The following is a 14,623-nucleotide window of genomic DNA, read 5'->3' as shown; positions in this document are numbered from 1 at the left end:
CAACCGGCTCCTAGAGGACCTTTTCTTTCCAAAGTCAGATTTCAGGAAGGGTGCCAAGGATGAGGTTAGCAGCCACTGGGACACATCCCTGAGCTCTGACCCCCACCCTGCTGGCTCAGAGCCTTCTTGGGGACATTTGGAGTGGACTCATCAGGAAGATGAAGGGCTCGGTCATGACTGCATTTGTCAAGCCCTTCCACGATTCCCCACAACTTGGTTAATAACTCCATGAAAGGCACCCATCAGCAGCAGGTCTCAGACCTGGGGATTGATCTTCTAAATAGAGACAGTGAAAGTGCTGCTTGACGGAGGGGTGGATAGAGAAGTAGGGAGCACTTGCCTTCCAATGACTCACAAATGAAACTAACATGCCATTTTCTAGGCCCCAAAATATATTTCAAAATAAGAGAGCAGCTTTTAACACAGTAATCTTGCTTGCGAGGTGTCTAGAAACTGAGGAATAAATTGTCCACCACTCAGCACTGCATTATTGTAGACGTAGCTATTTATCAGGACAGATTCACTCAGGTCAAGGAGTAGCACACTATTTTTTGTTTCCAGCAGTAGAAGAGGTGTCTTTTTCATGTTTAGTGAAGTTGGCTAAAAGCCTAGGTTTCGGGACTACTCTCCCGAGAACCTTAGTGTTGTAGGAGACCCCGGGAGCTTGTGCAGCCCAGACCTCTGGTTGAAAAATCCATTCTAACGTCTCCATCTCAAGAATGTTCAGAAGCATTTCAGAATCATCAGTGCCAGGAATTTCTTTTTCTGCCTGGGATCTGTGTGCTGCCAGCTAGCTAAGATATCTTGATTAGTAGAAGAGAAAAGAAGAGGCTTGGTGCCCCAAATCAGAGGCAACAATTCAGGCATTTGACGAGCATCCTGGGATCTCTTGAAGTTTCTGCTCCTCATCAGAGGGTCATGTCTTCAATTATGGAAGCTAATATCTTCCACTAGCTCAGAGAACCTTCCATGTTCCTGTGTGTTCCCATCACCTTTACCTTCTGTCTGAAGCCCATTTTTTCTAGAGGTCAGACCATCTTTGGCAATCATACCGTTGTCCTCTGACTGCATCCCCTCCCTGTGTTCCTGCAAATATTTACTATTTACCTACTATATGTTCTGAGATGTATTCTGTATTATGCCAAGTGAGTAAAATGCCTTTTGAAAATCACAGAGGATGCTGAGGTCGAATAGTTCTTTTAAACTGTAGTATATTCCAGTCTTCATCTGTTTGGAGAGTCCCAATGGAGGTCTGTGGGTCAAAGACCCCCTAGAAGTCCCATAAGAAGAAAAATCTTTAAAGGTGTTAAACCGGCCTGTTTCCCAGTTGTATTTGACCTCATACATATTGGGGTGATTGTTTTAATCACCTCTTAGCACCCAATAATGACTGCTCTGTGAAGTAGGGTTAGGGTAACACACAGCACACAGGGTCTTCACTGGGTGAAGACTGAGTGACCCCGAACATCACACAGGGTCTTCACTGAACCCTGGCTGGTGCCCTGGAGTTCGTTCCCAATGACTCAGATCCCTAACTCACTGAAAATCTAGAGTTATCTCTCCCTAGTTGGGGCTACTTCCCCTCGAAGTCTAGTACCAACCCTTCCTCATCATCTTGAAAAAGGGTCACAAATGCTTCTCATCTTGGAGTGTCAGTGCACAGGGCTTCCTTGGCTATTACAAATTATTAAAACCACATCCTCTGCATGTTGGTCTGATTCACATTTTCTGATTCACAAAGCAGGAAGACTAAACTGTGGCCAACAGCATGCTTTTGGGTAAGTGGATGGAGGAGGGGAAAGATACAAGTTGATCCTAGTAAGATCCATGAGGATGGCTTTATGGGCTTCTGAGAGGGGTGGAAGGAGGCTGGGAATTTCTATAATGTAGTGGGTGCACAGAACGTTTAATGTCAGGAAGGCAATCCTGAGAGCAGCTAACATCAAGTGCAGGGCCAGGCTCACCAAGCAAAATCTCATAGGAGTGTCCTGACAACCTCACGAGAGCTGCTGTTATCTCCCCCGTCTTACAGAGAGAGAGAAACTAAAGTGTGCAGTGATGAAGAACTTTGTCCAAGGGAGTTAGTGTCAGATCCTGCATTTTGCACTTTCACCCTCCAGCCTGTGATGCAAGTGCTGCTGCAACAGTTGGGGGGACCCAGACGTGATAAACTTTGGAAGAACAGAGCAAAGATTTCTCCCCATTAGAATCTTTCTCTAGGGAAAGTGTCATTTAAAAATAATTCCATGTCTAGCTTTTTACCCTACTATCATTTATTCTGCCTCACATAATAAACAAACAAAAGTTAGAAAAAATGTTATCCAAAAAGTTACTTTTCAAAAAAACAATTAAAACAATAACTCTAGGAAAGAGAATTAGCTGCTGATACATTTAGAAGGGGATCAGAAAAAAGGGAACCTCATCTATTCTTTTTCTAAAAGCATGATAATTATTCCAGAAATCATGAGCACTTATTTTCCCCCAACCACACACTTCCCCCACCCATTACTTGCTCTGCAAAGCTGATTCTTTCTGAAGTCAAGAACAGAATGGAAATTAATTTGTCATTTCATTTTTAATAAGTTAAAGACATCTCAGTGATACAGTCAATCAGTCTGCACATGTGTGCCAGAGCAGTCATTGAGGAATCCTCAGATGGAAACAAAACACAGCATCAAATGTTGCATCTGCTTAAGGTAAAGTGTAGAAAAGACTGAGCTATTCAGAAGAGGAAAGGGAGAACGTGGGCACCTTGGGATGCAGAGCAAGTCTTTGTCAGCAAACAGCTGGGAAACATCCCAAATGGGGTCACCTTTCTAATAACCAGAGCCTGTTGGGTGTGGGCCCAGAATTAGGGCTGGTGACACCACCACTCCCCAGGCCAATCCTCAGGCAGGGTGTGGGCTGTGCCTGTGGGTGAATTCCTTGTTCTTTGCCTCTGCTGTGCTCCCAGTCAGTTGCTCTTCACTCTCGATAAATTGCTTTCTTTTCCTTGTGGCTAAACCAGCATGGCTAATCGTGGCTACTCATCCTTGAAATATGTCCATCTCTCAAAGGACTTGGCTACCAAAAAAACACTTCAGGGTGTTTTTCGGGGTCATGATTCTAAAAGTATACCAAAGGACTGACCAGCACTGTCTCCTAGTCCTCCCGCAGCCTGCCATGGGGCAAGCCTGCTTGAAGTTATTGCTCTCCGGGCCTGGGAAACTTGAGTAATCACATAGGAGCAGTCCATTGAGTCCCACTGACCCCCGCCCCCAGATCCATCCCCTGCTTCTCCCATGCTTTTCTCTCCTTTCCAGTGACTTCAGTGTTTCTTCTAAACCAGCAGCCTGCTCTTTCTCTGGCTTTGCTGCCTGTGTTTGGTATTTTGAGCTAATTCTTATTTTATGCTTTTTCTAGTGAATGATACTAATGTTCAGTTTTTGGACCAAGACGATGACGATGACCCCGACACAGAACTGTACCTCACGCAGCCGTTTGCATGCGGGACAGCATTTGCCGTCAGCGTCCTGGACTCGCTCATGAGTGCGGTGAGTGGGTGCAGGATGGGGAGTGGAGCTCCTCCAACCTCCTACAGCAGAGGCACGGGGCTGGAGTTTGGGCTACAGTGAAGGGTGTGACCATGCAAAGCTCATGGTCTGGAAGAGGATACCAATGTGCATCAAACAATCATGCAAATAAACATTGGATTATAAATTCTTAAAGGTGCAAGGAAGGCTGTGGATAAATATAAGTGAGTACTTGACCTGGTCTCTGGATCAGAGGGAGATTCCATAAAAACATCATACACATTTTATGTCAAAACCTGAGCACTAAAGAGGGCAGATTTTGTGGAGAAAAGCATCCCTGGAAGAAGGAAAGCAAATGTAAAGGCCTGTGGGGGTAGAACCTGAGAGTCTGAAGGAAGCTGGACAAAGCCTGTGTGGCTGGGCCTGAGTGAGAGAGGGAAAAGCGGGGAGGAGGCAAGGTTGGACCCGCAAGACCTCGGACACATTTTCATGGTTTCGGTCTTTTTCTTTAGAGCAATGAGGAGGCATCAAAGGGTTCTGAGCTGGAAAGTGTTGTGATCAGGTTTATGTTCTAGAAGGACTGCCTCGGCTGGGGTGTGAAGGACGGTTCCGGAGGCCAGACGACAGCCGGAAGTCTGAGTAAGAGGCTCTCTAGCTCAGACTAGGATAGAGCTGCACAGCAGGAGGGAGGTGGATGGATTTGTGTGGCATTTGTCCGTAAAATCGAACAGACTTGGGAATAGATTGTGTATGAACCAAAGGTGAAAGACAACAAAGTTTCAAAGGGGACTCTAGGTTGCTGCCAGTCACTGAGACATAAGTCTTGGGAGAGGACCAGACATGAGGGCCAGGCCTGGCCTGTTCTTTGCTGCAGGGAAGGACTTGGGTGGTAGCCAAAGGATGAAAAGCATCTTTGATTTCTTCTGTAACTTGATGTGCATTTCTGTTTCACTTTTGATACCAAAACCAAAGAACAATTAAAAAGTAGCCCCCAGTTTAACAGAGCCATCCTGAACTATAAAAGGCAAAAGCAGACACTAGAATGGGTCATAACCTGGGGATTGTGATGTGTTCCTACTGAGTGTCTGTATTTATTATATAGAAAAGCCTCTTGATTTTGGAATTTTCAAGTTCACAACTTTCAAAAATATAGACATAGGCTGGATAAATACTGACTTTTGGAGAATCCATGAAAAAGAGTTTTATTGACCACATTAAAGTCATAAACATAGCTCAGTGAGTTTTATACACATACATTTCTTAAAGAGCTTCAGAAGACTATTCTCCTGAATGTGTTAAACAACAATTGATATGCTAATTATGCATTATTCTCATCTATTCATTAAAGAAAATCCCAAAAGGACTTCTATTTGAAGAAAGAAAAAACATAAAGCTTTTTAAGACTAATTTAGGTTATTCTGTATTCCTGAATGTAGTCCAACTACAAGTATATCTTAGTTAAAAATCGGAATTATGGATTTAAAAATAATTAGGAAACAACATTCATCTTAATTAACGCTAACTGGGCTCTGTGCCATAACCATTTCTTCCCAAGCCAAGAAGGAAAGGCAATGGGTCCCTAAGGAAGGGTTCTTTTGGTTTCCCAGGTCTTGTGATCTTCCTGATGGCCTGAGGATGCTGAGCCTGACCTTTCTACCTGCTAGAGATGCAGGGCTCAGTTTGGGCAAACTCCTCAACAAGGCTTAAAGGAATGATAAAAGCTAGAGGATATCTTGTTACCCTGACATATTTTTTAAAATGGTCCTTAGAGTCTCCAAATTCAGTTTCCAACAGATTTCTGTAATTTATGTCTTTAAAAATTTCACTTTACTTCTGATCCTAATCAGAGAGATTGCAGAAGGCTCTTCTCACTAAGAGATTATTAAACTGTTTATAGTACAATTTTCAGAATTGCAAATACATTATTAAATTTTTAACTGAAATTTATAAAATTATTTATGTTTGCACATATCAGGCATTCAGTATATTTCAGGCAGAACCAACTACATAATTTTTAAGGTCACTTTTTCATAAATTATGAAGAATTTTGAAATGGTAGCAGCTGAGTAGTAAACCAAGTAAGGGGTCCTTCTGAGCATGGGCCCTGGGCGACTGCATAGGCCACACACCCATGAAGCCAGCCCTGGTTCCAAGGAATAAAACTGGTTTTGAGCACCAGAGAATGTCAGCTCTCTAGGGCCAATGGGATACCTAGTGGCCATGGGTGGAAGGCTGGGTGGGCACACCTGGATTTGAGTTGCACAGCTGTCTGCAGTAGCATGAGGGAGTCAGCTCTTGGAAACTCAGATGAGAAATCAAAGTAACTTGGTTTGAATTTTTTTAAAGCCATCTCTAATCTCCTTTGAAATGTAACCAAAATATTTGGGGGAGGATAGCTAGGGCATGTGTAGATACAAGTCTGTGTGCAGCATGTCTTCTGAATTCCAGCCTGGGAGAAAAGAGTATCAGAAATCTGGTAACTGTCATTATAATTATCATCATCAGCAACATTCATTGAGGGCCTGGAACTGTGAGAGGCACTTCAGCTATAGTATCTGATCTTTTGGGAAATAATGTGAATAAAGTTAGTCTAAGTATTGAAGCAAGACATATATTTAACTGATCCACTGATAGTAACTTTTCAAATCTTTAACCAAAATGCTTATCCAATTCCAGACCTTGTTATCATTGCCAGGATGAGCAAGTTTCACAGTGAAGTCTTGAACTGGGTCTGGTTCAACAGATCCAATTGGATCTACACCTTCTGATAAAATCTTGCACACTATTTCTTTGCAATCCCCAACCCTAAATTTACTTAATAAAAAAGGAGGCAGTCAAGGACCAAGGCAGTAATTAGGAGGAACTAAAAGAGGGGCAGAAATATAAACTGAGAAAGTGAGACTCCTCCAAGCAGCAGGAGCCAGCGGTGAGCTTCCATCTCAGGCCTTCACTTACAAGCAACATCACAACATCCACACACACACGCCTCTTTAGATGTTGATGATCTCCTCTTTCTAGCACTCCTTCCAGAATTGCCATTTAATCATGTGTCTAAACATTCCCTGAACATTGTCCTTTATAACTCAACTCCTGCTGCTTACTGCTTCATCTGTTAAAAAAAATAATGTTTTGATTCATCACAGGCAATCCTGGAACAGATAGAGATGTTTCCAGCATGGCCTCATGGCTTTCTCCTGCAAATCAACAGCAGAAACACGTGACAAGAGGGAATAATTGTGCTTATGGGTATATGCCTCTAAGAAGATCACAACTAAACAATGTGTTTTAAAGAATACTGGCTTGCTGCTCTCTCTCTCTCACACACACACAACAATGAAAAAAAAAAAGCCTCTCTGTAGTTAGAGCTGAAGCAAGCACCTGAGGATTCAGATTTCTCTCCACACAACTATCACGTCCCCCTACCCTCACCTTCAATTTAAGTTCCACTGGGACCCTCCCTAGAAAGAGCAGTCTCAGACTCAAGAGCCAAACTGCTTGGATGCAGATCCCAGCATCACCGTTTACTGTCTCTGTTACCTTATCCTCTCTGTGCCTCGGTATTCTTACCTTTAAAATGGGGTGATCATAGTACCTACATCATAGGGTCATTGAGATAACTAAATGAGTTAAGATTGTAAAGTGATTAGTGCAGAACTTAGCACATGACAAGCTCTGTATGTACTTATTGTTATTAATTTTAATATCAATTTTAATCAATTAATCATTTTTGGGCACTTACTAAATGCTAGGCACTCTTTTCCATGCTGGGGATTTGGCAGTGAAGAAGACAAATGAAGACCCTGCCCTCATGTTGTTTGAACTTTCATTCCAGTGGGCAGTAGCTATGTAGGTAATAGTAACTATGTAAGTGAATGAAGACTGCCAAGTGGGGATAGCTGATCTGAAGCATGTGACGTAGTACGAATGGGTAAGGAGACCTGTCACAGCTGAAGTGATCAGAGTCAAGCTGTCTCAGGCAGTAACTTTGAAACTGACACTGAAAAATCAGAAGAAGAGATGAGGGTGACGAGCTTTCCCAGACGAAAGAAAGAGCAAGGGCTGGAAAGCAGTGCTGAGCTGGTTTTTTTCTGAGGAAGTAGGTGAAGACCATTGTGGTTGGAACATGGTAGATATGAGAGAGGGACATACAAGAAGCAGTCAGACAGGCAAGGCCATCAGCCACTCCATGTATTCCGTGTTCAAAGATCACACCTGGTCAAGTTTTAAGTCTGAGCTTAGACACTTCAGTCTTGCTTAGAGGATGCACCTTCTTTTGGACACTGCCAGCATCCTTATGATGCCACTGGCAAATGTGACCTTGAGAAGGTGGATGAACATGATTTACCCTCTTAATTGTCCTTGCATTAAAGGCCGAACCCCTGCACTGTGTTATAGAGTGGACCAAGTTCTCAGTTAGCCCATGCTAAGCCAGTGCCATGTGAGGTAAGGTAATAAACACATTACTCCTCCATCCCAAGCACAGAGCCAGCATCGGCGTCAGCGTGGCAAACAGCACTACCTTCTGTGGGACTCAGAATATGCCACTGCTGTCACATCAGGCCAGACCCAGCGTTGAAAAAAATCAAATAGTTCTCATGCCTCATGAAAGAAAATACTAAAAATAAAAATCTACACCATGAAAACTAGGAAATATAAAAAATGGCAGCTATGACATGGAAAATGACAATTTTAGAGCAATTATAAACGAAAGGCAAAGTGCCATTAAAGTTAAGGCAATGTTATTAAAAGATGTGTTAATTTTCAGTTAAATTTTCTATAAAAGACCAATTAGTTTAAAAGGCTTGACAGCATTAACTGTGAAACATAAGCTCTGGTAATTATACTTTAAAAAAATAAAAAGAGGAAGACACTCCGGAGAGTTGAAGACAAACCGTGCAGAGGGGCGTCTACAGAGCAGACTAGATGGCGCTGCAGACTCGGGGTTCCTGTTGCAGGTAGTTGGTCCTTTCCCAGTGTTTTTTTTCAGTTTCCTCAGTGCCTCCTGCTGTACTTACAGGATCAGAGAATCATGAAAATTCGGAGGCCAAGGGGATCCCATGTGTGATGTTGGCCAGCTCTCTGGTATTAGAGATGAGAACACAGAGGCACAGGGAAAAGGGAATTTTCTAAATTAGTTGCATGGTTAGTCGGTTGTTCTTTTTATAAGCTACCATTTATTGAGTATTCATCATGTATCAAGTTACCCAAAGTATCTCATTTAACTCTATCCTATAAGATGGGTTTGGTATTTTGAGGGGTCTGTTCTTCTTAATATTCCTGTTATATGCAGGAAGAATCCGAGGCACAGAAAAAAAAACCCAAAAAGTTAGCAACTTTTCCATTGTTATAGCTATTGAACGACAAAGCGGGGGTTTAAAACCATGCTAGCTGAATTCTGAAGTCTGTACATCAGGAGTGCCATGTTGCCTTACTTAGAAAAAAGGCTTCCCTGACCTTGCTGGTGGGAAGAGGGATGCCCATGCTCCTTAGACCACTCAGGTCTTCTGATTCCAAGCACAGACCAGGACCCTAACTGAGTTTTCATAAGCTCCTCTATGTCCATTTGACACAGCAAGTGCCATAGCAAAGGGCTTTGTCCAAAGCATCCCTGGAGACTAGTCTTGCCAGGGTTGGAGGTTCCATGCAAGAGCCCCTCACAAGGCTTCTAGCACAGGTGTGGAGAGCACGCCATGGGAAGGTCCAGAGAAGACTATGAGTACAAACACATAGGAGGCAAAGGATCACACACACATATTACAGTCCGCCCTTTAGAATTGTTTTCAATTCTAGCATTTCTGTTAACCCAGAAAAGAGACTTGTGGACAAGATGTTTTAGCTGGCACACACTCCACATGAATAAATAGTCTTTGACAATTGGCCTTTGAAGTCCCAGCACTAGATTCACTGCATGATTCTGAAATGGCCACTTCCTGTGCAGAAAGCCCTGGATTTAGTGCTTAATTTCAGGCCACTGTGTGCTCTGTGAGTGACAACATAAAACAATTTGTGACTTCCAATGTCACCATTGGACATCCTTTTTCATGGGATCACTGTTTTTCCACCAAGGTACTAAGATCACAAGAGACCTTGACACACGCTCAGAGCACACCCATGTGCAATGCTCAAAGTAGGTCTCTGCAGATGAATACTGAGGCATCAAAATAGGAGCCAGAGTGCTCTGCAGACAGAAAGTCATCATTGTCCCCTCCTGCAGCACATGGTGCTGCCCACAGCGCTGCACTTCGATGCCCCCGTGGAGACCTGGAGGGGCGAGATCTGGAATACATACAGTGCCAGAGAAGAGGACAGAGAATTGGGTCCAGAGTTCTGTTCCAGAGATATACAGACACCTGTGAAACCCTGCAGCCCACCCTGAAATTATCCTCATTGAAGACAATTTTGAAAGTGACACACTTTTTGAATAGCACACATTATAAGCCAAACCAAGAGCCAGGGATTAGAAGGTGCTCAATATATGTCAGCAACTGATTGATCAAAACGATTATGCTTTTTCAGTAGGGGAAACATGTTAAGGTCAAATCCTAAAGATCTGACAAAACAGTAACCTTCTAGACTTATCATTGCAAAGCAGAACTTACAGTGTTCGTTGTTTAAACATCATTGACCGTGTTTTCATTAGAGCAGTTATTCATACTCATGTGGAAAATTTGGGAAGCAGAGAAGCACAAAAAGAAGAAAACTTAAGTGAACCATATTCCCAACATCCAAAGACAAGCATAGCTAATATTTTGTTCTATTTCCTTCCATTTGAGTAGATAAATCTGGAATCATCTAGTTTTATGTTTTGGTTTTCTCGTTTATTTTCTCAGTTAGTATTTAATCCAGAGCATTTAATCATGTCATATTCTCAGGTCTCAGGATTTGCAAAACCTCCATAGGACTTCATGAGACACCAACATACAGATGTTCTAGAATCTACTTAACCATTATCTTTGTGGGGTACTTCACTTGTTAATTTTTTGTTGTAACAATAATTGACCCCACGATAAACATTATTGCGCATAAATCTGTGAACAAGAAGCAACTTACTGTCTTGAGGTAAACGTGCTGGGTTTTTAACATTTTTCTAGCTCTTGATACACACCACCAGGTCACCCCCAGAAACAGTTGTACGCGTCACCTGACCACGACTGGTGTGCCGGTGCCATCTCACCGAGCTCCATCATTTTCCCTAGGAGGCTCTTCAGTTGTGTTTGTGACAGTTTTGAAGTATCTCAGATTTTAATTTGTGTGTAATCATGTATGCCTGTTTTGTTTTTTGCATTCATCAATAGTTTTTATGCTTAAAAAGTGCTCTCTGAACAAAAGAACTATCAGGTATTCTGAAATCAGTTAAATAGTTAGCTCTATTTTTATGAGGTTGTTTGTGGCTACATTTTTTCCCCTATTTATAACATTTATTTCCCTTTCCCCTCAGTTTTATTGAGATATAATTGACTTACAACTTTATGTAAGTTTACAGTATACAAAATAATCATTTGATATATGTATATATTGCAGAATGATTATTACAATAAGATTAATTAACATACCCATCACCTCACATAATTAGAGTTTTTTGAGGGGTGAGAAATTTAAGAATCTACTCTTTTAGCAGCTTTCACATATACGGTAACTATATGTTGCTAACTGTACTCACCACGCTACACATTACGTCCCCAGACATTACCCACACCATAGCTGACAGTTTGTGTCTTTTGACCACCTTCACCCATTTCCCTGACCCCACCCCCACCCCCACCTCCCACTCCTGCAGCCACCGATCTGTTCTGTTTCTATGAGATCAGTTTTTTTAGATTCACATGTAAGTGAGATTATATTGTATTTGTATTTCTCTGACTTATTTTACTTAGCGTAATGCTCTCAGGATTCGCCCATGTTGTTGCAAATGCAGAGTTTCCTTGGTTGAATATTCCATTCTGTTTATATACCACATTTTATTTATCCATTTATGTGTTGATTTATAGGTTGTTTTCCCTGTCTTGGATATTATAAATAATGCTGCAGTGAACATTGGGGTACAGAAAATAACTCCTCAGGGTAGTGATTTTTTTTCCATAGGACATACACGTAAGTGGAAATGCTGTATCCTATGGTAGTTCTGCTACAAGCAATTTTTGAGGCACCCCATGCTATTTTCCATAGTGGCTGCACCAAATTACATTCCCACCCACAGTACAAAGTTTTCCTTTTCTCCACACACTCACCAACACTTGTTATTTCTTATCTTGTTGACAATGGTCATTCTGACAGGTGTGAGATGACATCTCATTGTGATTGTGATTTGCATTTCCCTGATGATTAGTGATGCTGAGCGCATTTTCCTGTACCTGTTGACCATCTGTATGTCTTCGTTGGAAAAATTATTGTTCAGTTTGTTTGCACAATTTTAATCAGATTTATTTTGCTATTGAGTTGTATAAATTTCATTTACTTCCTTTTTTAGAAATTTAAAATAAATATTTTTCCACAGTAAAAAATACATAAAATAAATTGAATTATAGGAAAGAATACAAATCAATTGGGATTCTATCATCAAGTAAAACTTTAGAGTACTGAGTACAGTTGAGGTCTGTACTTTTGACATGAATTTTAGATCACTTTTTTTGGATCCTGCTCTTTTGAATATTTTAATAGTATATCATATAATTGTTACCATGCCAGTTAATAGTCTCCGGAAGCATAATATAAGTATCTGTGTGATGTAAGTCATGTAAGCCTATCTTATTTATTTATTTATTTATTTATTTAATCATTGCTATAATGTTGAAAAATTTTTTCCCAGATAGCCAGTTTTTCCTAAATAGTATGTTGAATAAATATGTCTTCCCCATGGTGTGTGATCATTTATTAGGAATGGATCAGCAAATTTTAAAGATGATGAATATCTTTTTTTTAAAAAAGATGATGAATATCTCAGGCTTTTGAAAGCCATACAGACTCCCTCAAAACTACTCAACTCTGCTATTACAGCACAAATACTTGTTAGTAAACAAATGGTCTAGGTCCCAATAAAACTTTATTTAAAAAAACAAGGGACAAATCAGATTTAGCCCAAGGGGCGAATTTGCCATCTTCTGCTATAAGACTGGTCTCATAACTACTAGGCTATGGTTGTCATTAATCCATTCTGGTTGACTGACCTTCCAATTGTTAATATTGTCTATAATGTTTAGTTTGAAATCTTCAATATTTATTATAATACATGGAAGGACAATTTTATAAGCTGTTTCTATGGGAAATTTAGCATGATTATATCAAGTTTTTAAAAAGTTCAGCTGAATCTATAATTGGGCATTTATCATACTTAAAAATTTTACTTAAAAAATATGACATTATAATGTCCAGTTTGTGTTAGGGAACATGGAAGTTCTTTCTCTCTCTTTTTTTTTCCCAAATGATCTTCTCTGTCTCTCTGTAGACTATGAGTACCTTGCTTTCTGCTGAAAAGCAGCAGCTATTCTTCCTCATGTCCAGTGACTGAGGTATTAAACACAGCTTGCAGAATAGTAGGGTCATTCTCAACACATATGACACTATACTCTCTTATTTCAAATTTTATTTCTTTTTTGTTGCAGTTATATTTGTCATAGGTTTGTTTATTTTTTCAAAGAATCATTTCTTGTATCTCTCAATTCACAAAATATCCTCTTGCTGTTTCATTAGTTGATGCATTATTATTTCATCCTTCTGCTTTTCTTAGATAGAAAGGAATAATAAAAAGTTCATTTATGCTTAGCATTATTTATTATATTTTTCATATTTAATAATAAAAACATTGAAGGCTCTGAATTTCTCTCTGTAGCTTTGGCTTTAACCTATGACATTTTAATATATTCTTTTCAAAGGTCTAATTTTAAATACTCTATATTCTAAGTTTGATTTCCATCTTGATCTATAGTTATTTAGGACACGTAAAAAAAACTTGGTAGTGTTGGGATATTTATTAATTTTTGTTAATTTAAAAATGTATACTGTGCAGCTTAACTATATCATGTATATTGAGATTTCATACTTGGGGCCTTGACCATTTTTTCATACTTATTATTTGGAAGCTATCTAAAAATGTTACCAAGTTTAATACAAATCTGCTAAAGCATGCTTATTATATCCTTAATTTAAAAAAATATTTTGGTATATTTGATTTGTGAAAGCTAGAAGCACAGTGATATTTCCCATATCACTTTCAAATATCACACTTAGTCTAAATTTATTTGACTGTAATTGTTTTCTATATTTTAGTTATATTATTTTGTCCATAAAGAAGTTATATCTTTATTGTAAATTTTAACTATCAATATAAAGCTAACTCAATAGAATATTTAAAAATTTTTCCTTGAAATACACTTTTCTATACCTTTTGTTTGTTTATTTGTTTGGTGTTACTCTTTGTCTCTGACGGTAACATTTGACTTGATTTTGGCTTTTGAACAAGTCTGAGACTATTTGCCACATTATCATTAAGATCACCTATGTTTAGTTATATCACATACAATGCTATAATTTTGCATTGTGCCTTATGTATGCTTATGTAGTTAATTGTATTTTATTATTCATCTCTGGTTATATGAACTATATTTTGTATGCTTATTTTCTTTTTTGGCGTGTAAACTATGCATTCTATTTTTTACTGTAGTTAGTGGTTACCAGTCTATAAATATAATTGAGATTGTAATTTCTAAGTGTCAATATCTAGGAAAATATAGTAGCTCTTGATTCCTCCTCCTATAGAGAAGGAGTAATTTACATGCCTTTATATCCATTTTGCTCTATTCTACCTTGTTTTTACAACTTTAAAAATAATTTAATAGTGATGTATTAACAGATAATCTTATGTTGCTTTTTTCTTTCAAGAATTGCTTTTGACATTTTCATTCATTCAGTTAACAGTTTTTTAAATTTCAAGTTTCAATATACTTTGTTAGTACTGGTAACCAGAAAGCTGATTTTTGTTTCTGAATAAAGTAAATCAGTAAATGCTTAGGTACTCAGAAATTCAAAAATATTTCTGTTGCCTTCATAAATGATTAACAATTTAACTGCATTTAGAACTTTTGAAATAATTGTGTCCTTTCAAAACTCCATTGACA

General features: G+C 39.4%; 1 protein-coding gene across 16 annotated transcripts in view; it reads left to right on the top strand.

Moving 5' to 3' along the window:
* Positions 1-14,623, top strand: part of KCNMA1 (potassium calcium-activated channel subfamily M alpha 1) — a 720,350-nt gene that overhangs the window by 679,374 nt on the left and 26,353 nt on the right. For all 16 annotated transcript variants that reach the window (XM_053922057.2, XM_024561262.4, XM_071221238.1 and 13 more), the window contains one exon: positions 3,403-3,533. In XM_053922057.2, the coding sequence (XP_053778032.1) occupies positions 3,403-3,533 (131 nt within the window). The remainder of the gene's footprint in view (positions 1-3,402; positions 3,534-14,623) is intronic.

This window comes from Desmodus rotundus, chromosome 4 (assembly GCF_022682495.2).
Source record: "Desmodus rotundus isolate HL8 chromosome 4, HLdesRot8A.1, whole genome shotgun sequence".
NCBI classification, from domain to species: Eukaryota; Metazoa; Chordata; class Mammalia; order Chiroptera; family Phyllostomidae; genus Desmodus; species Desmodus rotundus.
The sequence above is the reverse complement of the archived record's forward strand: the minus strand, read 5'-3'. Positions and strand labels throughout refer to the sequence as shown.